Source organism: Myotis nattereri (genome assembly GCF_964212035.1).
Source record: "Myotis nattereri genome assembly, chromosome: 3".
Classification (NCBI taxonomy): Eukaryota; Metazoa; Chordata; class Mammalia; order Chiroptera; family Vespertilionidae; genus Myotis; species Myotis nattereri.
Window position 1 is genome coordinate 202378691 of NC_138077.1, and position 22355 is coordinate 202401045.

Consider the following 22355-nt stretch of genomic DNA (forward strand, 5'->3'; position numbering starts at 1 on the left):
GGTGTACATATTTGTTGAGCACCTCCTCCACAAGCATCATCCTTCAGGGGTCAAGGGCATGTACACACCCTGGGGACTCTGGCAAAATGGAGAGCGCCTGCCCATCTGTAGTGGGCACCCACTACTCCAGCTGGCTGTTGCTCTATGGACATGCAGACCCACTGTGCCATGTCTTGCAGCTTTTTAAGGGAAACTGGACATCTAGATTTTCATATGAGACTCCCGATTTTATTTTTTTTATTTTTTATGTTTTTTAGTTTTATTGCTTAAAGTATTACAAAGGGTATTACATATGTCTCCTTTTTTCCCCCACCCTTGACAATCCCCTGGCCTCCCCTACCCCCCAGTGTCTTATGTCCATTGGTTATGCTTATATGCATGCATATAAGTCCTTCAGTTGATCTCTTACCTGCCCCCCTCCCCTCCCCGGCCTTCCTGCTGCAGTTTGACAGTGAGACTCCCGATTTTAAACATTGGCAGCATATTCACCTTTTTCTAAGACACAATAGGGCAGACTAAATGTATTTGTAGCCTCCCAGTTTGTCACCTCCAGGCCAGACAAAGATTTAAACTCATGATCCCTGCCGTCCTGCAGCTTAGTTACTAGTGTAGAGGCAGACACCAAAATACTTGTTTTTTTGAAGATGTAACACACAGTGGGAACATGGGAAGTGTTTCCTTATGACTCTATAAGAAGTCAAAGGAGCCCTGGTCAGTGTGGCTCAGTTGGTTGAGAGTCGACCTGTGCACCGAAGGGTCACTGGTTCAATTCCTAGTAGGGCACATACCCAGGTTTCAGGTTTAGTTTCTCTCTCCTCTCTCTCTCCCCCCTCCCTCTCACTTCCTCTATCTCTAAAATCAATTTTAAAAAACATATTAAAATATAAGATGTTTTTTAAAAGAAGACTTCATGGAAAAGAGAGTATTTGGGCTGAAAATTGGTATATGAATGAATAGGATTTTGCCTGGTAGACAAGCTAAGAGAGGCCATCCCAGAGAGAGGGAATGGCGCATGCAAAGGTGTGGCAGTATGAGTGAGCATGATGCTCTGGGAAAGGTAGCTGGAGTACCAGGGAGCAGACCACAAGGGCATCACTGTGTCAGGGAAGAAGGCTGCTAGGGCCGGGCCCAGCTGGTTTTCAGGTCCTAGCGGTTCTCAACCTGTGGGTCGTGAACAATGAAAATACATCCTGCATATCAGATATTTACATTACGATTCATAACAGTAGCAAAATTACAGTTATGAAGTAGCAACGACAATAATTTTATGGTTGGGGGTCACCACAACATGAGGAACTGTATGAAAGGGTCACAGCATTAGGAAGGTTGAGAACCACAGGTGTTTGGCCGTGCAGTACCTGAAATGCCCTCGGGGTGGCGTGCAAGAGCAGCGAGACAGGTCTCCCGGTGCCTCTGCTCTGACCTGGGGTGGATGGATTTTCTAAGCACTGAATGGTTGGTATCAGACCACAGGCTGGTGCCGACACTGACACATCCGGGAAGCAGAAGGATGCTCTGATTAATCCAACCCCCTACCTCCACCCTCTCTGCAATTTGACTCAGTTCCCAGTTCTGTGCATTGAAAGCAAAATGAGCGTGGCTGCCTGAAATGCCACCTAGAAACAAATGCCAGCCAGCTCCTCGCCAAGAGGAGGCACGGGGACTGGGAGGCCCTGCCAGGAAAGTAAGAAAAAAACGTCAACAAGCAGCCTGGCCTTGCCCAGGTAAAGGGATTCAGGAAAACTCTGCCTTTTAGAGACACGGTGAAATGTATTGAAAAGCATTTGGAAGGCAGGCAGACCTAGATTTGTAGTGTGACTCTGCCGTTTGCTAGTTGGAGGACCTTGGACAAGTCAATTCACCTGTGAGCCTCAGTCTATTGACCTGTCAAATGGCGATAACTATGACCCCCTTTTCAGGTTATGAATGGGGGTAATGAAATGCTTAGCACTGTTCCTACTCCGTGTAAGTGCTCAGTAACTACATAATGCTCAGTAGTAACACTCATACTTAATGTGGTTACCGATGTAAATTGCCTAATACTTTGTTGCTGGAATTCTCTTAGGTGCTTTAATCCTCTTAACAACTCTATAAGGTGGGTACTATCGTTATCCCCATTTTACATGTGAGGAGATTGAGGCACCGAGAGGAGAAGGTACTCACCCAGGGTCACATAGCTACAAAGTGGTGTTGTCAGGCCTTGAGCCTGGAGTTTGGCTTTGGGGCCTGGGTCCTTAATAAATACACCACCTCGGTGTGTTTACATTCCCTAAATGGCAGTGTTATTCTTGTTGCTTGCTATCATGCCTTCCTCTGAGCAGCATCCTCAGGCTCCCCCTGGTGGTTCCCCACTGCTGAGTCCTAGACATTGAGGATGTCGTGATGGGGCACAGGGGTCGATGAGGGGCAACACCAGGAAGAATCTGGAACGCCATCACAGTTGTAGGAGATGGGTTGGTCCAGGTCGTAGTTGTTGACAGACACTGGCTCAGAGAGAGATCCTTCTCGTAGGTCACTGGCCTTCCAAAGAGGACCTGCCCCCCACTCAGCTCATCTCTGCCCAAACCTGTTGAATGCACCTTTCATCTCTCTGTGGCCAGCTCCCTCATCTCATTCTGCATTCATTCATCAACAAAGGTTCACCAAGTACCCACCTAGAGCGCTGCTAAAGGTGCTGGAAGACAATGGTGAGCCAGCCAATGGGGTTCCTCTACGATGGAACCTGTATTCTGGAGGTGAAAGCAGACAATGTTTATAAACACATAAGCAAGTTAATTATAGACTTGGACATGTGCCATGAATGCAAGAAATTAGGTCATGTGCTGGAGAGTTATAGGGCAGAGACAGTCTGGTTGGCTGGGGCGGGCAGGGAAGGAAGCCTCCCTGAGAATGTGATATTTGAGCAGAGGCCTGACTGGTGGGAAAGAACCGTCATAGGAAAAGCTGGAGGAGGAGCCTCCTGGGAGGAGGGGCCATCTGTGCAAAGGCACTGTGGTGAGAGGACAGGAAGCAGGAGGGCAGTAGAGGCTTCAGTGAACAGTGAGGGAGCTCAGCATGAGATCATGTCAGAGGGCTGGCAGGGGCCAGATGTGGGGGGACAGGGAAGCCACAATGAGGAGTGTGACTTTATGCTGAAAATAATTGGAAGCCATGAGCCTGGCAGGTGCAGCTCAGTTGGTCGAGCGTTGTCCCATGAACCAGGAGGTCGCCAGTTCGATTCCCAGTAAGGGCACATGCCTCGGTTGTGGGCTCAATCCCCAGTAGGGAGCGTGTGGGAGGCAGCTGATCGATGTTTCTCTTTCATTGATGTTTCTATCTCTCTATACTTCTCCCTTCCTCTCTTTCTAAAAAATCAATAGACACATATGAAATATTTTTTTTAATATTGTGGTAAAATATATGTAACAAAATTTTTTAGCATGAGAAAGAAGAGATATTTCATAATTTTAAATGAATTAAGATTTACCATATATATAAAACAGGTTGTCATTGTGTATTTCAGGTTTTCTGGCTACTGTTATTCATTGAGGTTACTATATATATATATATCTATTTTTTTAAATATGTTTTTATTGATTTCAGAGAGGAAGGAAGAGGGAGAGAGAGCTAGAAACATCAATGATGAGAGAGAATCATTGATCGGCTGCCTCCTGCACGCCCCCCACTGGGGATCGAGCCCGCAACCCGGGCATGTGCCCTCGACCGAAATCGAACCTGGGACCCTTCAGTCCACAAGCCGACACTCTATCCACGGAGCCAAACCAGCCAGGGCTATATATATATTTTTAAATACACTTTTGTTGATTTCAGAGAGAAAGGGAGAGGGAGATAGAAACATCAATGATGAGAGAGAATCATTGATTGGCTGCCTCCTGCATGCCCCCAACTAGGGATCTGGGCATGTGCCCTTAACTGGAATCAAACCTGGGACCCTTCAGTCCATAGGCAGACGCTCTATCCACTGAGCCAAACTGGCTAGGGCTGCTGGCAGCTCCTTAATAACAGGAAGACAGGAAGCCTGTCTGAGCCATCAGCACAGTTACCACTCATAATTGTCAAATGTTTTTTTAAAAAGTGTTTCTCATTATTAAAGTAGATATATTTCTCGTAGATTTAGAAGACATGTATAAGCAAAAGAAGAAAATTAAAATCTCCTATAATCCCATCTCAGAGAGACCATTGTTGCTAATATGGTGTTCTGGTCTGAATGTTATCTACCCCTCCTTCCTGAAATTCATATGTTGAAGCTCAATGTGACTGAATTTGGAAGCAGGGCCTTTATGGAGGTAATTAAGGTTAAAAGAGGTCATATGGGTGAAGCAGATCCCATAGGAGTTGTGTCCTTAGAGGAGGAGATCTGAGAGCTCACTCGCTCTCTCTCCCTGCCATGTAAGGGTACAGCGAGAAGGTGGCCATCTACAAGCCAGGAAGGAGAGCCCTCACATGCAACTAAACTGACCAGCACCTTGATCTTGGACTTCCCAGTCCCTGGAACTGTGAGAAATAAATTTCTGTTGTTTAAGCCACACAGTTCAGTATTGTATTTTATTATTTATTTATTTATTTGTGTGGGGGTTTTTTTTGTTTTTTTTTTTTAAGCCAAAACCAAAATGGGATCATTCTTAGGCAGTCTATCATAAGAGTTAAGAGTGTTAGGGTTAGGCCCTGGCTAGTGTGGCTCTGTTGGTTGGGCATGGACCCATGCACCCAGAGGTCGCTTGTGCAGTTCTCAATCAGGGCACGTTCAGGCTCGATCCCCAGTAGGGGGCACGCAGGAGGCAGTTCCCGCTCTCTCCCTTGCCCTTCCTCTCTTTCTCTCCAAAATCAATAAAAACATGCTTAAAAAAAAAAAGAGTGTTAGGGTTGGAATCAGACAGGCCTGAGTTCAAATCTCAAGTGATATAACTCTAGGTTTGTTTCCTCAGCTGCAAATGGGGATGCCAACAGTATTTACCTCCTAGGACTACTGTGAGGAGTAAATTAGAAGGTGCTCCTACAGTGCCAGCACCGTTCCCGGTACATGGTAAGAGCCGGCACTCTGAAGTGGTGGTGCATTCACTAGTCAGTAGACTATAAGCTCCTTGAGGGAGGGAGCTTTTCTGCCTTGTCTGCTCTATCCCTTGTTCTCAGCACAGTACCTGAGAATAGGTGCCTAATTAATATTTATTGAACTATTTATTGAATGAGTGAATAAATGGTTCAATGAGAGCTGAGAGAGAGGGAGAGGGAGAGAGAGAGAGAGGAGCTCTTGCAGTCCCTAATGGATATAGTTTTTGGCATTGTTACACCGTTCTGTAACCAGTAGAGCACAGTGTGAGGTTAAGAGCCTGGGTACTAGAGTTCAACTGCCTGGGTTTTCATTCTGGTCCTACTGGTTTCCGGATGTGTGACCTGAGTATCATTATTTAAAATGCATCTTTAGCCCAGCCCGTGTGGCTCAGTGGTTGAACATTGACCCATGAACCAAGAGGTCACTGGTTTGATCCCAGGGTTTCACGCTTGACCCCCAGTAGGGGGCATACAGGAGGCGGCTAATCAATGATTCTCTCTCATTGATGTTTCTATCTCTCCCGCTCCCTTCCTCTCTCTGAAATCAATAAAAACATATTTTAAAAAACCCACAGAAAACAGTTTGCATGTTAACTTCCTATTAGGACTGTAGCTAGTCATGGTTTGAGTTCAGTTGAGTGTTAAAAAAAAAAAAAAAAGAATAGTATCAACCTCATGGGGTTATGAGAATTAAATGAGATGATCCATATCAAGTACCTAAAATAGTTCCTACCTCATAGGCTTGTTATGAGATTAAAGGGATCATTGCTCAATAAATGCTTTATTTGCTTAGTATCAGAAAGTCGATTACTGATTGTCATCCTCAGATCAAACAGCAGCAAATCGAAAGCGGAGACCTCCCCCAAAACACCCAGCAGCCCCTCGAGCCCCACCTTTGCCCCCTCCATCTGCCTCCTGGCACCCTGCTACCTCACGGGGGACTCTGTCCGGGACAAGTGTGTGGAGATGCTCTCGGCGGCCTTGAAGGCGGATGGTGAGAAGGCCTGGGCCGGGGATGGGGAGGGAAGGGCTTCCCAGGGGCAGATGAGATGTGGCCTTTCTCAGTGCCATGGGAGGGTTCAGGATGCTGTAGTCCTTGGTACAAGCAGGCCTCACTGCCAAGGTCATGCCTGGCTGATGCCTGTGTTCCTCAATCTCTTTTAGATGATTACAAGGACTATGGAGTCAACTGTGACAAGATGGCATCAGAAATTGAAGATCATATCCTTGAGCTTTGCCAAGGCTGTGGGTGCCTGGACCGTCCAGCAGCAGGTCTTCCAAGTACAGGGGACCCAGGACAGTGAGCAGGGAGGGAAAGGGCTCCGGACAGCCCCCTGCTCGGCCCCCGAACCAGAGTTCTTGATTCTAGCAAATATTTATTAAGTCTTGCACCTGCCGGCCTCATGCTAAGCTGTGTATGAGCAGTACTTCATTCAGTGTTGAGAACAGTCTACGAGGTAGTTTCCTCATCAATCCTGTTTCTCAGATGAGGGAACTGAGGCTCAGAGAGATTGAGTCACTTGCCAAAGCTCACACAGCAAATAGTAGTGACATCGTTGAGACTGGAACCCAGAAAGTGTGATTCCAGAACCTGAAGGCTCAGTGTCTGTGCCAGTCTATGCCATAACATGCCTAGTGTGTGATGTCAAGTAGGTGAGTAGACAGAGAAGGACCGCATTTCTCACACTCAGCCCTCCCCCCTCTTCCAACTGCTGAAGATAACAGCTTCCATTTTTTACTCCCCAATATATTCCAAGCCCTGTGATGGGCAACTGACACTTCCTACCGCTATTAATTTTCACAACCATCTCTGTGAAGCAGGGGCTGTCGTTCCCATTTCTCAGATGAGGAAACTGAGGCTCAGGAACTACTGATGACAGAGCTGGACTGAAAACGTTGGTCTTTGGATTCCACATCCTGAGGTCGTTCCATAAGGAGGTGACCACCTACCTGTGTGCTATGGGCCTATTGCACCAAAAGATTTCCCTCTTGGAGGGGAAAAACCCCTCGGTGCTGGCCCCCCCCCCCCCCCCGAGTGAATGCTGGGATTTCTGTTACTGGAGACAAAGCTTTGCATGTGGAGGGAAGCGGACAGAATCCCCAGGAGAGAGGGCCTCTGAGTGTCACACTGAGGCATGAGTGACCCTCTTGGGCTTTCCCTGGGGAGCCAGCTGGGGTCAGGGAGGGGTGGAGGCCAATCTGCAGACAACAAACTTGCCTGCTTCCATCTCCTTCCTGCCTGAGGCCCACACGAATATCCTCCAACACATCTTCTGGGAGTTTCTCTCCACCATCATTTGATTATTAGCCACCCTTGAGCTACCCAGCATCTCACCAAATGCATACTCATAATTTCTCACTCACTCAGAACGCGGAGCAGGGCTTCCTCTTTGTTTTCTCTGGAACAGATGTCCCTCCAAGCAGGTCCCGTCCCAGTTTGAAACAAAGGTGGGTGATCTAGTACCTCGTTCCGCTGGCCTTTCCTCTGTGTTTTCTTCCTCTGAATGTCGGTCACTGAAGGAGCGGAAATCAGAGCCACATTGACCCTGTGTCCCCTTCAGAGTGACCCTGGACGAAATAGCGGCTGTGGGGCCCACGTGTGCTCCTTTGAGGGGCCAGTGACACCCAGGTCCGCGCTCTGCTCTACCTTGTCTTCCCCTGTGATCTCAGGAAACAGTCGGGAAGGAGCTGGTGCAAGGACTGCCAGCCCTCCAGGAATCCCAAACACAGATTTTTAAACATACGTTTTGGCTTTCAAATGCATTATGGCACATCCTTTCTTTTTACACTTTTATTGTACAAACAACATTAAAACAAAAACAGGAATAATACCACCTTCCTTCCCAAGCAAGTCAGCCGTTTCTGTTTTTCTACATTCCCCGCAGTCTCTTTCTCGTCTCTGGCTTGACCCAGCAAAGGCCTCATCTTCCTGCGTCTCCTTGGCTGAGGAGACCAAGCACACTCGGCTGTGTTCCCTGAGCTCCTCCAGAGGGGGGAGCGGGAGGCCTGTCTGGGATACGGCATCTGGACAGAGCGGTCACTGTGATCCGTGGCCAGTGGCAACTTCCTGCTGGCTGAGCAGAGAGCATTACCATTAGGAGGGGCTCTGGCATCCAGCCCTGTCTCTGCCGGGAATTTGCCTGTGACCTCGAGCAAGGGCCTTCATTCTTCCTAAGCCTCAGCTTCCTCATCCATTAATGACCAGCAATTCCCAAAGTAGGTTCCAGGGAATGATGACAGAGAACTGGGAGCACTGGATCAAACAAAGCTCAGCAATCGATTTATTGCAGTATTCTTAGAGCCTTAAACATGCGGCTCCTATCTTGTTTTTCTCTGCCAGCCGGACTCACAACCCTCAGGTAACTAGAGGTAACCTTCATCATTATCCTCATAACAGCCCCTAAATGTTGAGCTCTTGCTATGTCCCAGACACCATGCTAGTGCATCATGCAGCTTTGATTGCTGAATCCTCATAACAGCCCCGTATTTTATAAATAAGGAAAGTGAGGCACAAAGAGGTCACGTGAATCACCTGAGGTCATACAAGAGGCTCAGACAAACCTGGGCTGCCCATTCCCGGAGTCCCAGACACCACAGTGCTTGCTGTAACCTTAGAAGTTGTTTCCTGTCCCCTGCACATGGCTAACCCCAAATGCCTACTGAAATTCCCTCAAATGCCACAGAAGTGCCCGATCCTGTACAAGTCCAAAGAGAGGAAGAGATGGCCCTGGATCTCCTCAGGCTTCCAGGAGAGGTTCCCCATCCTCCCCTCTATGAGCAGCTGGGCTGGCCCTTGACCATGTCACATATCTACCAGGAGCTCAAGAGCACGGATATGAAGTACCGGAACCGCGTGCGAAGCCGAATCAGCAACCTCAAGGACCCCAGGAACCCTGGCCTGCGGCGGAACGTGCTCAGTGGGGCCATCTCCACCGGCCTCATTGCCAAGATGACAGCAGAGGTGAGGGCCAGGCTGGGACCTCTGCACAGTGGGGTGGGAGGCCAGGCCCCTCCAGCTTGTCCAAGTTTGAGAGGCAGTGGCTTGTGACTCCATAAAAGATGAGCCAGGGAGCTCTTACAGTCAGACCATCTCGGACTCCCAGCCTCTCAAGGCTTCTGGACCATCAGGATGGTGGACACGGCTAATACGAATTAGGCACTGTGCTGAGCACTTTAGGCACGCTGGCCAATTCTATCTTCACACCCACTAAGGTGGGAGTGTTTATTATCCCCATTTTACAGATGAGGAGGCTGAGGCTCAGAGGAGTTCACAGATTTGCCTATACGCACATCTAGAAAATGTTCAAGCCAGGAGGCGAGCTGTTGGGTCTCAGAGTTTCACTCTTCACTGCTTGGTTATCTGCCTCCCTCCTCTGCCTGTAGCCCATTACCGCTCTGGGCCCAAGCCAGAACAGAAGTCTCTGTCTACATGGAGCACAGTCCAAGGTGGGGAGACTGATATACTTACAAGTATGTGTAAAACAGGTGTAAGTGCCATGATAGAGGCATCGTGGGGACTTAGAGGAAGGAAGGATTGCTCCAGCTTAAAAGGGTCAGTAAGGGGAGGAAAAGGGAACACGCCTGTTTGCGTTTGAATTCTGCCTATACCACTTAGCTGTGTAATCTTAGGCAAGCCACTTAACCTCTCTGTGCCTCGGTTTTCTCATCTGTAAAATGGGATAATAATAATAATAATAGCTATCTCATAAGCATTAAATGAATTTAGAAGATTAATATATGAAAAGCCCTCCTCAGAATTAGTGTACGATAGGCCCATTCACCAACCATTTCATGTAACCCTCAGCGCAATGCTATGAAAGAGGAAATAGTATTCTGATTTTTAAAAATAGATATTTTTATTGATTTCAGAGAGGAAGGGAGAGGAAGAGAGAGAGAAACATCAATGATGAGAGAGAATCATTGATTGGCTGCCTCCTGCACGCTCCCTACTGGGCGTCGAGCCCCCAGTCTGTGCATGTGCCCTGACTGGGAATCAAACCTGTGACCTCCTGGTTCATAGTTCAATGCTCAACCACTGAGCCACGCTGGCCGGGCTAGTATCCTCATTTTATGAATGAAAAAACTGAGGTCCCACACAACTTATAAGTGACAGATGAGGGTGTAAAGATCTTTACACACCCCCAGGTACAAGCGGCTCTTTACCGCCACGGCTAACAGAGGGATGCCCCACAGCGCCTGGAGATGGCACACGAAGCCCTAGTCAGGGAAGTGGCCCTGAGAAGGGGAGGGAAAATGCATGACATCTGAGTCTGGGTGTGCCTCAGGGTATCTGGGAATCTGCTGAAACTCTTGGCAAGAGTGGGCCTTTGTGTGTGTGTATATGATGTGTGATGTGTGTATTTGGTCTATGTGTGTATGGTGTGTGTGGTTAGGGTACGTGTGGCATATGTAAGTGGTGTGTGCTTGTTATGTAGTGTGCATGTATGTTTTTCTGAGAAGCTAATAGAGGGAAGCTAACTGACTTCCTCAAATACCCAAAATAAGGAAGATAATATCCCCGGCTTTCAGATAAAATGGTGAACTAGGCCAGTGGACCAGGATTGTCTTTCTGCTTAATTTTAAATATCTGATCTTTTTAGGCAACTAGCAATCTATGCCCAGGGTTACCACTGCAACTTGGCTTTAGGCACATGCTCCTTCCCTGCAAGGTGTAGCTGTGACCTTTCTGGAAACCCAGCCTTGCGTTTATTCCTCTGTCCCGCGCCCGTGGCCCTGGGGTCACGCTGCTTCTCTGTGTGTGTGCTGTGGGATGCTATCCAGAGTCTGTGTTACAGGCCATTCCAGAGCATGTTGGGAAACGGAGCCCAGGGGAACCAGGAGCAAGGTTTGGCACAAGTTTGAGCCAAACCCAGCAAGTTCCCAGAAGCTGGAGGTTAGAACAGAGCTGAGCGTCCAGATTAGGCCAGAGACAAGCCCCAGAAGTCCCAGCAAAGCAACTGGCCAAGCCAGACACGTGGATGAGATCAGGCCCCACCCAAGGGCTGTTCACTAGAACAGGGCAAGAGAATCGGGTGATTAACCCAGACCCAAAAAAGAGGCTGACCAGACCAAGGGGAGCAGGCCAGGAATCTAGCAGGCCCTTGAGAAGGGACTGCCAGGGCCCGCCGCCAAGGAACCCCTGCCAGCAACTCAGCCAACATGGATGCCAAGGAGATCTTCCTCAGGTCACCTTTTGCTCCAGGCAGGAAGTTTCTATAAGAAATATAGGACGCTGAAACCAGTTTGGCTCAGTGGATAGAGCGTCGGCCTGCGGACTGAAAGGTCCCGGGTTCGATTCCGGTCAGGAGGCAGCTGATCGATGTTTCTCTCTCATCGATGTTTCTAACTCTCTATCTCTCTCCCTTCCTCTCTGTAAAAAAATCAATAAAATATATTAAAAAAAAAAAAAAGAAATATAGGACCATTTTTGCTCCAATAAGAAAAATAACAGCATTGTGTGGGCTGCTTGCAGTGCTGGGCTCAGAGGACAGGCAGGTGCTGTCAGGGAAGGCCTGGGACAGGGGAGGCCCATGGGGATCGATGTCCCTCTCCACGTCCCTGTCTCCCTAACTCCCTTTCTGTGTCTCTTTCCTTGTCCATCTGATTCCTTCATGCCTCCTCTCCACCCAGACATGTCAAAGAATGGAGTAGAGTCTGAGATACCCATTAGAACTGTTGCGTGGACATACTGTCGGTCCCACAAGGAGAGGGATTTTGTCTGCTCACTGAGTCAGGGCAGAGCTAGGTAAATGGATTTGTGGGTGAGTGGATAGAATATTTTTCTGTTTTTATTCCTTAGGTGGCACACAAGACTGTCTTTCTACAATCTGACCCTCAGCCATGTCTCCCACACTCCTTGCCCTGAGCCCCACTCTATATACCCTTCCCCAAACATGTTATTGATCTTTTTTTAAGTTTCATTTCCTTAAAAAAATTTTTTTTTATTGATTTAAGAGAGGAAGGGAGACAGAGAGAGAGAGGGAGAGAGAAATATCAACGATGAGAGAGCATCATTGGCTGGCTCCTACACCCCACACACTGGGGACCGAGCCCAGAACCCAGGCATGTGTCCCGACCAGGAATCAAACCTGGACCTCCTGGTTCATAGGTCGAATGTTCAACCACTGAGCCACACTGGCCAGGCTGTCCTCTGAACTTTTGCTATTAGCTAAGGACTATTCGCTAAGTCTAGAATGTGCCCTGGAAGTTTGTTTATCTTTCAAGATTGGTTAAGGTGTCAGTTTCTTTAATGAGTCTTTCCTGCCCCCAAGCAGTTAACCCCACACTAGGGGTGGGGGCTTTCTCTGCATTTTGTATGCCTTTGTTTTAATACTTCATAGGCTATCTTGCTATCCTGTGTGAATGCTAGGCTACTAGACCAGATTAGCATTACCTGGGGACAGGAACCAAATCTTATCTTGAGGGCTTAGAGGCAGTGGTGTTCTGAAACCAGCTCCAACCAGCTCAGGAGACAGGATTATGTGTAGCTACTCCCAGCTCTGCATTTAGTGACATCCACATTAGTCGCTTGAAATTGGCCCTGATGGAAATATTTACACTATGGAAATTGATAAATACTACAAATCAGCCTCCCCTATGGTCAAACCCGGTTTACCAGCACACCAATGCCGTTAAAGACATTCAATAAATTAGCATCCCATAGATTTTGAATGGATAAATGCATTATGCTCTGGGAAATTGCCCCCAAATTAAAATCAGCTGCTTTTTGCTTACCAGTATATGGCCTTGGCTGATGTGCTTTACCCCATTGTTGGTTAGAACCTATTCCTTGAATTTAACACAGTAGAATTTAAACATTTGTGTGCACCAGAGTAACTTGGGGACACTAGTAGAAATGCATATTCCTGGGCCTGCCCTTCGAGTTTTCGGTTCCTAGGAATCTGCATTTTGACAAGAAGCCCAAGTGGTTAGAGCGCAGTGGTCAGCATTAGATTTAGTGGTCACTAAAACAGTAGAACCTTTGTGCCAGCTCTGCTCTCCGTGGCTGAAGGAGTCAGGTTAGAAAGCAACGGTGGAAATGTTGAGCCACTCCCAGACCCTCACTCATTTTAGCCTCAGCCTCTGCCTTCCTCCTTCCCCCACGCCAGCCTTCCCTAGGACTCTCTCTGGTTTGAGTGACCCCCTCTCTGTTCTCATCTGGCAGAGGTTTAAGGGCAGTCAAATGGCCAGGGAGAAGGATAAAGAAAGGAAGGACCTAGACCAGTGGTCGGCAAACTGCGGCTCGCGAGCCACATGCGCTCTTTGGCCCCTTGAGTGTGACCACGAAGTTTCAATCGCACTGAACGTGCGCGCCCGCACGTGGTATTTTGTGGAAGAGCCACACTCAAGGGGCCGCAGTTTGCCGACCACTGCCCTAGACACTGCGGACACTGAGTTGACACAAGACAGGAGAGTCTGGTCTGTAGGATCTTAACGATGTTCTGATGCACTCACAGGTGAGCAGTTAGTGGTGTGAGCCCAGGTGCTTCAGGTCCCGGGTGGTTGGGGACAGCAACAACAAGTCATGGTGAGACCAGGTCCCCACAGGCAGAATGGGCTGGGCAGTGATCACAGCTCAGGCAGGCCTGGGTCATGTCCAGACTAGACAGATAAGAAGAACATCATAGATCAGGTGGTCACTGGTCAAGTCAGCTCAAGCAGGAAGGTTCAGGCAGGTGCCCAAGGTCCAGGCAGGCAGGGTGAGCACCAGGTCTGAGGAAATGTGCCCCAGAGTGTTGAATCGGGGGCAGAAACAGTTTACCTTCTGCTCTCCTGCACACGCCCTTCTGCCTTGCCCACCAGACCCCCCCAGGTTTGCCCCTCCACCCAATGGGGATGGCCTTTTCCCTGCGAAGGCAGGGCCAGGAGTCCAGGCCTCCCTCCAGCTCCTTGTACTTAATCCAGCAGGTTCCCCTCCTCTGTTCAGGCTCCCTCGACACCAGGTATGGGGCAGGGCCCCTGGGACTCCCGGCCCTGAAGGACAAACTTGTTTCTCTCCAGGAAATGGCCAGTGACGAGCTGCGGGAATTGAGGAACGCCATGACCCAGGAGGCTATCCGTGAGCACCAGATGGCCAAAACGGGCGGCACCACCACTGGCCTCTTCCAGTGCAAGAAATGCAAGAAGAAGAACTGTACCTATAACCAGGTAAGGTGAGGCGGAGGAGGAAGCCACAGGGGCACAGAGGTGGAGAACCAGAGAGAGCTCAGGGAAGAGCCAGAGCGGGGAAGGGTTAAAACTCCAGGCTGCAGAGAAAAGGACAAGCCTTGGAACACCAATACGAACCCATGGCTTCTGTTTGTTTTGTTTTGTTTTTGTTAATCCTCACCCAAGAATATTTTTTCCATTGCTTTTTCAGAGATAGGGGAAAGGAGGGGGAGGGAGGGAGGGAGGGAGACAAGAGAGAGAGAAACATCGATGTGAGAGAAACACATTGAATGGTTGCCTCCCACATGAGGGATTGAGCCTGCAACCCAGGTACATGCCCTTGTCCAGGAATCGAAACCACGACTCTTCGGTGCGCAGGTCAACACTCTAACCACTGAGCAACATCAGCTAGGGTCCCGTGGCTTCTAGAAAATGACATTCTGCATATACAGCCACCCAGATTTGTGTCTGTGAGGCTCGGCCAGCATGTTCTGGCTGTACCTGCAGCAAGGCTAAGAGGAACCAGACTCACAGGGCACAGAACTGTAGTCACAGGTGGCTGGGAGGGAACATGGCAATATAAAACTCAGCTCTCTCACTTTGCACACAGGGAAACTGAGGCCCAGACAGGGGGCAAGCTGTGCAGCTTTGTCCAAGATGGCAAAGATGGTCAGTGACAGAGACAGCAATAAGTCTAGATTCTAGACCTTTCTGCCTGCATCACAGCCAACTTTGTGTGCAAAGCCGAAGGGTTTTAGCCCCAAGTGCTGAGGATGAAGACCATTGCCCCTGTATGGGGAGCCACGTAAGGCATGGAGGCCCCTTCTCGGGGAGACTTTAAACCAGAGAACCACCTGCTGTTTCTGGGTGGCACATATTATGCCCTTGGGGCACCAGTGTTCTTGGATTCTAATTGATACCCAGTCATTCTGGAACTCTATTCACTCCTCCATCTGCTCAGCAAGCAGGTGTATCAGGAGCACCTTGCCTGTGGGGATCTGTGGCTACAGCAGAAATACAGTCAGCCTTGCCATTCCGGAATCGCCCCTCGGAGAACCCCGATTCAGGAATTCCGAGATGTTTGTGCAAGCTCCTGCCCTCCTCCGAGCACTTCTCGTGTGGAGGGTGTGCGTCCTGCGCCTGGCCTCCCCCGAGAAGTACACTGCCCATCAGCAACGTTTCTCTGCACAGAGGAGCCCCAGTGCTCTCCTTCCTCCAGGTGCCATTGCTCTCCAGGGACGAGGCGGTGCTAAGCTGCATCCTCCTGGTCGGCTGTCGGGCTCCCTCATTAGCCCAGGGACTACCTCCCACCCCGGGGACTCCCAGCTGACATCATTCATAGCTGAGTGTCAGCAAAGTGACCACGTGCTATATGTCATGGCCATTTATAGAAAATCAGAACAACACGCCGAAACCGGTTTGGCTCAGTGGATAGAGCGTCGGCCTGCAGACTGAAAGGTCCCAGGTTCGATTCCGGTCAAGGGCATGTACCTGGGTTGCGGGCATATCCCCAGTAGGGAGTGTGCAGGAGGCAGCTGATCGATGTTTCTGTCTCACTGATGTTTCTAACTCTATCCCTCTCCCTTCCTCTCTGTAAAAAAACAATAAAATATATTTTTTAAAAAAAACACAAAAAAAAAACAGAACAACAGCCCTAACTGGTTTGGCTCAGTGGATAGGGCGTCGGCCTGCAGACTGAAAGGTCCCAGGTTCGATTCTGGTCAAGGGCATGTACCTTGGTTGCGGGCACATCCCCAGTAGGGAGTGTGCAAGAGGCAGCTGATTGATGTTTCTGTCTCATTGATGTTTCTAACTCTATCAATCTCCCTTCCTCTCTGTAAAAAAACAATAAAATATATTCAAAAAGAAAATCAGAACAGCAATCTTTAAATCTGGAAATGCCAGGGATTTGCTGTGGGAAATCTGCACCTGACTGGTTTGGGTAAGGGGGTGAGAAACTAAAAAAAAAACCCATTACATTAAATAGTCCCCATGATCTTCAAATCTTTTTTCCTCTCTGGCCTCAGTTCTACCACCTATAAAATAAGGAATGAACTGAGTGATCCCTAGGGGTGCTTCCAGCTCACCTAATCGGGCATGTTCAGAGGTGAGTCAGGGAATACTTCCTGTAGGAGATGAGTCTTGAGGCAAGAGAAGAGAGCTCAGTTCAGAAGGATCAACAAGAGTGGAAGTGCCAACGTCAGGTTGAGCCAGTGAGATACTGAAGGTGAGCTGATGGACCTGCAAGAGAGGAAAATACACATTAGAGAGTTCTCAGTGATAAGGGCTTGCCAAAGTGGGGTGGGAACAACAGAGCTAAGCTCTGGGACTTGGATCCACTTCTGCAGACAGTGGGAGCTAAGGCAGGTCCTAGAGCAGGGGAGTGACTTCATGAGTGGGCCTCTCTCTGTCTCAGGTGCAGACACGCAGTGCTGATGAACCCATGACTACCTTTGTCTTATGCAACGAGTGCGGCAATCGCTGGAAGGTCTGTATCTTTCTCCCTCCCCCCCCCCCCCCATCATCCACAGACGCTGCCCCCTATCAGGAGTAGTAAACCCACAGCCAAGAAGGGGCCTTGTGCACAGGGGCTTACCGGCCTGCGCAGGGTGGATCCGCAGAGCTGGAGATCGTGGTGGGTTGTTATTGGTGAGGCAGGAAGAGAGTGCACAGGCATGTGTGTGTTTTGGAAGGTACGCGGCTGGGATGGGAGCAGCAGCCACATTTCATCAGAGGATGGGCAAGTCCCTCATCTGAGCACAGAGGGAGTCAGTTGCTCCACCCCCCACCACCCAGTTCCACAGAGGAAAAACAACAGCGCTCTCCACTTGGACCACATTGCTTTGCAAAGCGCTTTCACAGATGCTATTTCCTTTGGACCTGGCCACGCCAGGAGTGCGGAAGGCTGAGGTCCGTCAGAGGGGCCTCTCCCGCAGTGCTCCCAGGTCATCCTCCCTTCCCCAGGCAGCCCTGGAAAAGCCTGCGTTCCCCAAGGCTGTCACCTGGGCTGCCCAAGCTCCTGCGGAGCCAGAGGTTTTGTTTTCAGACACGAGAGCCAAGCAAAGACTCCTCCATGGTGCTCCTCTCTGCCGTGTCTTCTTCCGAAAGAACTCAGTGTGGTCATGTGATCAGTGTCGGCCTCCAGTACCACCTGACTCGCACGTGCACTGTGTGATGTCTGGGCCACCAGGCAGGCTGTGGGTTCTCCGTAAGTTCTAAGGTCCTTAGCAAGGAGCCCCAGACCGAGCATGGGACTGGGCGTCGGGAGCCCTGCTTTCCGGTCTCCACTCTGCCCTACTCGCTGTGCGACGCTGAGCAGCCTACTCTCTCCCTGGGCAAAAGGACAGTAACGCCTTTCTCCAGTGATTGATGCGAAGCAGATTACATATGCATGCACGCTTTGCAAACAGCTAGGAGAAATGTCCCTTTAACTACTACTTTCACTTTTGAACGAGGAAACTGAGCTGCCGAAATGTTTCACAAGCATAAGGTCACACGGTTTGGAGCAAATTCCTGAACGATTGTGTTTCTGCAACTTTACTGAAGGCCTCCATAGCCCCGGGGCCTCATTGGATCTGCCATATTTTTTTAATGCGAAAGTCAGACCAATGTGTATTTTTCCTTCGTTCATCTATTGAGCACCTAGGGATAGGGCCAGTACAGCAGCCTAGTGGTTTAGAGTATGGGCCGTGGCATCGGGTTCAAATCCTCGTTCTATCACTTTATTACAAAGTGACCTGAACGCTCTAGGCCTGGATTCCCTCCTCTATAAAATGGGAATGTTAACATCTAGCCCACAGAGCTGTTGTGGGGGTTAGGGAAGGTAATACACGTGAAGCATTCACAGGGCCTCTGGTGGCTCAACTTGCCCCTTTTGCCAGGCCCTCCTGTGCCGTGAACAACCCGTACGACCACACAAAAAAGCCCTGGGCACATATGTTCCTGGCACATAGAAACCACCGTTCTTGCTATCCCGAGTCTGGCACTCACTAGCATTACGGGAGCTTAGGCAAATGACTTAATAACCCCTCTGAGTGGCTTCTTTACCCGTGAAAATGGGAGTGACGTAGTGCCTACCTCCTAGAGCAGTGATGGCGAACCTATGACACGCGTGTCAGAGGTGACACGCGAACTCATTTTTTTGGTTGATTTTTCTTTGTTAAATGGCATTTAAATATATAAAATAAATATCAAAAATATAAGTCTTTGTTTTACTATGGTTGCAAAGATCAAAAAATTTCTATATGTGACACGGCACCAGAGTTAAGTTAGGGTTTTTCAAAATGCTGGCACGCTGAGCTCAAAAGGTTCGCCATCACTGTCCTAGGGTGACTGTGAGGACAAAATGAGTGGATACCTGTTAACACTGCCTATCCCAGAATTACTAGTCGGGAGTGCCCAATACATGACAGCTCTTGTCATTGTTGCTGCTGAGGAGCAGACATTCTGCCTGCTGCAAACCCAGCTCCTCCTCCCTTCCCCATTAGTCAGAGAGGCTGGACCACTAGAGGTGGCAGCGACATGGCTTCTGACCACATCTTCAGGTAGTGTCCACGGCCACGTGGAAGGCCTAGAGTCTAATCAAGCGATTGGTGATCATCACAGTGATATTTTGACGATGAGTTGAGAGCACACCCCATGTCTGGCATCACATTTCCATTCATTTATTACCCAATATCCTTCTTACATTGGCCGGCATTGTGATCCCATTTTACAGATGAGTGATTTGTTCATAGTCACACAGCTAACGATGCCAGAGCTGGGATTTGGACTCTGGTCTGTGTGGCTCCAGACCCTGCCTTCTTTTTCATGTCCCCTCCCCCTTCCCCTGCCTCCTTGGGGGGCGCAGGAAAAGCTCTAAAATTCTGTTGCCTTTTTGGTTTTGTAGTTCTGCTGATAGAACTGCCAGCCAGGATTTCAGTGAACAAGTTGAGGAAGAACAAAGAGAAAGCGCTAAGCCATCGTAACTGGAGAAAAAAAATAAAATGTAAAATGAAGACAAACGCTGAACTCTGAATGGGGTGCTAGGGATCAGAGGGTGAAGCCTTTAATCCCTGGTTATGAATAATGATTGGCTACTAGAGGGAACCCAATTGGGATACCATGCGAAGAGTCTGTGTTCACAAACCTCTTGTAGAAATCAGAGACTCAGGTGTCAAAACTTTGACGCATTGGCAGACCTTTGCTTTGCGTCCCTTCCCTCACATCCCAATCTCCCAGCCTTTGCTGAATTGAAAAATAAAATAACAGACTGATGCAAGTCTTACCCCACCCCACCCCACCCCAGAGTCACACACGAGAACACTTGGCACACGATTTGGCTCCGGCAGCCATGACTCCACGCCACGTGGGAGATTTCTTCCCTGCTCTGCATCTTTTCCCAAACTCTGCTATTCCCTGTTCATAGCTGGCTTTGGGGGCCTTTGAACCAGGGAGCAGATCATCTTGAACTGAGTCTTTCTGCCTGAAGAGTACAGTCCCGTCCCCCCCCCCCCCCCCAGTTCCATGGCCCCTGGAAGGTGCTGAGCCTCGGAAGCCGCCTAGGCCCTGGCAATGCGTTCCTCACAGCTCCATCTGTGGCCCCCGCTTCGGAGGAAGTCTGCAGGGAGGGTCCTTATCATGCTTCTCCCACGATGACATCGGCTTGCTTTTTATGCCGATGGGAACCTTAGGCAAAGCTGGAATCTTCTGGAAAAGCCTGGGGAGCAGGTCAGGTAGGCCTGTCCTGAGTCTAAGCCTCTGTCCCTGGCCTTCCAGCAGCCCCAGCCTGAGCCTCCTGGGCTCTGTGTTTCCTAAAATGACTGACATGCTGGAGCCTGTGAGCGCTTGGGCAAGTCACTTCCCCTCTCGGGGCTGTTTCCTTACAGCCGACCTCAGAGGGTGACAGAGAGGCGGCTGGGTCTCCGTCTGCCTTGGTACAGCCTTAGGGCAGCTGTTCTGAGTAACTTCAGCCCTTTATATGCCCTGGGCATCAGCCACTCTGAACTGGTTATCACCTTCCTCCTTCCACCCGCCAAGTGCCTCCTCCTAGATGGAGCCTGGGAATAAACTAGAAACCTACCACCATCTTCAGTTCCAGCAGTCAGATTCGGGGCGGGGCCTTTGGAAGGCGTGAGAATCCTCTCACAGAGGACACAACATACACAGCCCGCAAATGGCAGGATCAGGACCGAAACCCAGGTCTCCCGCTTCCTGTCATTGTGCTCGATGCAATGAGAGATCCAGGGCCATGCACAATGCTTGGCGTATACCTCCCAGGAGTTCCCAGCCTGGAAAGAAATCATAGGCACAGGCTTCCATAGCAGACGGGATGTGATACATGCCTGAGGTACGATATTCCCTACAGAAGTCTGGAGGGATGTTGCTTAGATATCCAGGAGCTCCTACACTTTAACATGGGTGGGAATCCCCGGGGACTGTGTCTGGGGTGGGGCCCGAGATTTTTCATTTCCAATAGGCTCCCAGGTGATGCCCACACCGCTGATCCACACTGAGGAATAAGGGTTGAGATATCCAGATTTTTCTCTGCATTATCGAATCCTCCATCTAAATGTCTAGAAGACAAAAGCGGAACAAAATAGCAACTACTTTTTAATAGCAATTACAATTTAATAATGTCATCAATCAGCTGCCTGGGATCGAACCTGTAACCTGGGCATGTGCCACGACAGAGAACTGAACCAGCAACCTTTAGGTGCAGGGGATGACGCCCAACCAACTGAGCCACACTGGCCAGGGCTATTATGCTCTTGGTTGTTTTAAATTGTAAAAGATACATAACATACAATTTACCATCTTAACCATTTTTAAGGGCGCATACAGTTCAGTAAAGTACATTCACATTGTTGTCCAGCCAATCTCCAGAACTCTTTTCATCCTGCAAAACTGAACGTCTTATGTGTATTAAACAATTCCCCATTTCCCCTTCCCCCGGCGCCTGACAAGCACTATTCTACTGTCTCTATGAATTGTATTATTATACACTTTTCACACACTGAGAAAACCAAGGTTCAGAAAGTAATTTGCTTCTAGGAGACAGAATCTGAACTTGAACCCAGACCCCTATTCACATCCTGAGCCAATTTAAAATATGGCTTCACTTCACAGCACATGAGGCATTTTACCTTCCCCATAGCAATGATGGCCACTGTGAACCAAGACACTCCTCTGTGCTCCTGTTTTTTGCAGCCATTCTCACATTTAATCTTTTTATTATTATTATTATTTTTAATATATTTTATTGATTTTTTTACAGAGAGGAAGGGAGAGAGATAGAGAGTTAGAAACATCGATGAGAGAGAAACATCGACCAGCTGCCTCCTGCACATCTCCCACTGGGGATGTGCCCGCAACCCAGGTACATGCCCTTGACCAGAATCGAACCTGGGACCTTTCAGTCCGCAGGCCGACTCTCTATCCACTGAGCCAAACCGGTTTCGGCAAATCTTTTTTTTATTATTGATTTTAGAGAGAGGGGAAGGGAGAAAGAGACATTGATTTGTTGTTCCACTTTTTTTTTTTTTGCTTTGTTTGTTTTTGCTTTATTAATCCTTACCTGAGAATATTTTTTCCATTGACTTTTAGAGAGAGTGGAAGGGAGGGAGAGAGACAGAGAGAGAGAGAAACATGAGGTGAGAGAGACACATCGATCGGTTGCCTCCTGCACGCGTCCCAATTGGGCAGGGGATGGAGCCCTTGACCAGAATGGAACCTGGGACCCTTCAGTCCTCAGGCCAACACTCTAACCACTGAAAGCCAAACTGGCTAGGGCTATTCCACTTCTTTATGCATTCATTGGTTGCTTCTTGTATGTGTCCTGATCACAGATCAAACCTGCTCTAACCAATTAAGCTACCTGTTGGGCCCTCTCAAATTTAATCACAACAGCCCTGCAGTCATTGTGTGAGGGAGTGCCCTATCTCCCAGTAGTGTCTGGTACAAAACAGACTCAGTTAACATGCTTGGTGAGTATGGGCCTATTTGATGCCTTTAAGTAGTCTAAACAAACTAAATAAGTTTGTTGTACATTTTTAATGCAATTGTTTACATTTTTTGAAAATGTTGATTCTCTCAGGAGAAAACCAGCTGAAATGCACGAAGGTCATAAAGAGCTTCCCAATCCTCTGCACTCCCCCCTCTTCCTGCAAGGTCCATCTGCT

The 22355-nt window shown here is 48.9% G+C and overlaps 1 protein-coding gene across 1 annotated transcript in view; it reads left to right on the top strand.

Annotated features, from left to right (window-relative positions):
• Positions 1-19424, top strand: part of TCEA3 (transcription elongation factor A3) — a 43389-nt gene extending 23965 nt beyond the window's left edge. The window contains exons 6-11 of the mRNA XM_081088207.1: positions 5877-6043; positions 6214-6270; positions 8856-9010; positions 14050-14196; positions 16613-16684; positions 19085-19424. Coding sequence (XP_080944333.1) covers positions 5877-6043; positions 6214-6270; positions 8856-9010; positions 14050-14196; positions 16613-16684; positions 19085-19093 — 607 coding nt within the window. The 3' untranslated portion in view covers positions 19094-19424. The remainder of the gene's footprint in view (positions 1-5876; positions 6044-6213; positions 6271-8855; positions 9011-14049; positions 14197-16612; positions 16685-19084) is intronic.
• The last annotated feature ends 2931 nt before the right edge of the window (positions 19425-22355 follow it).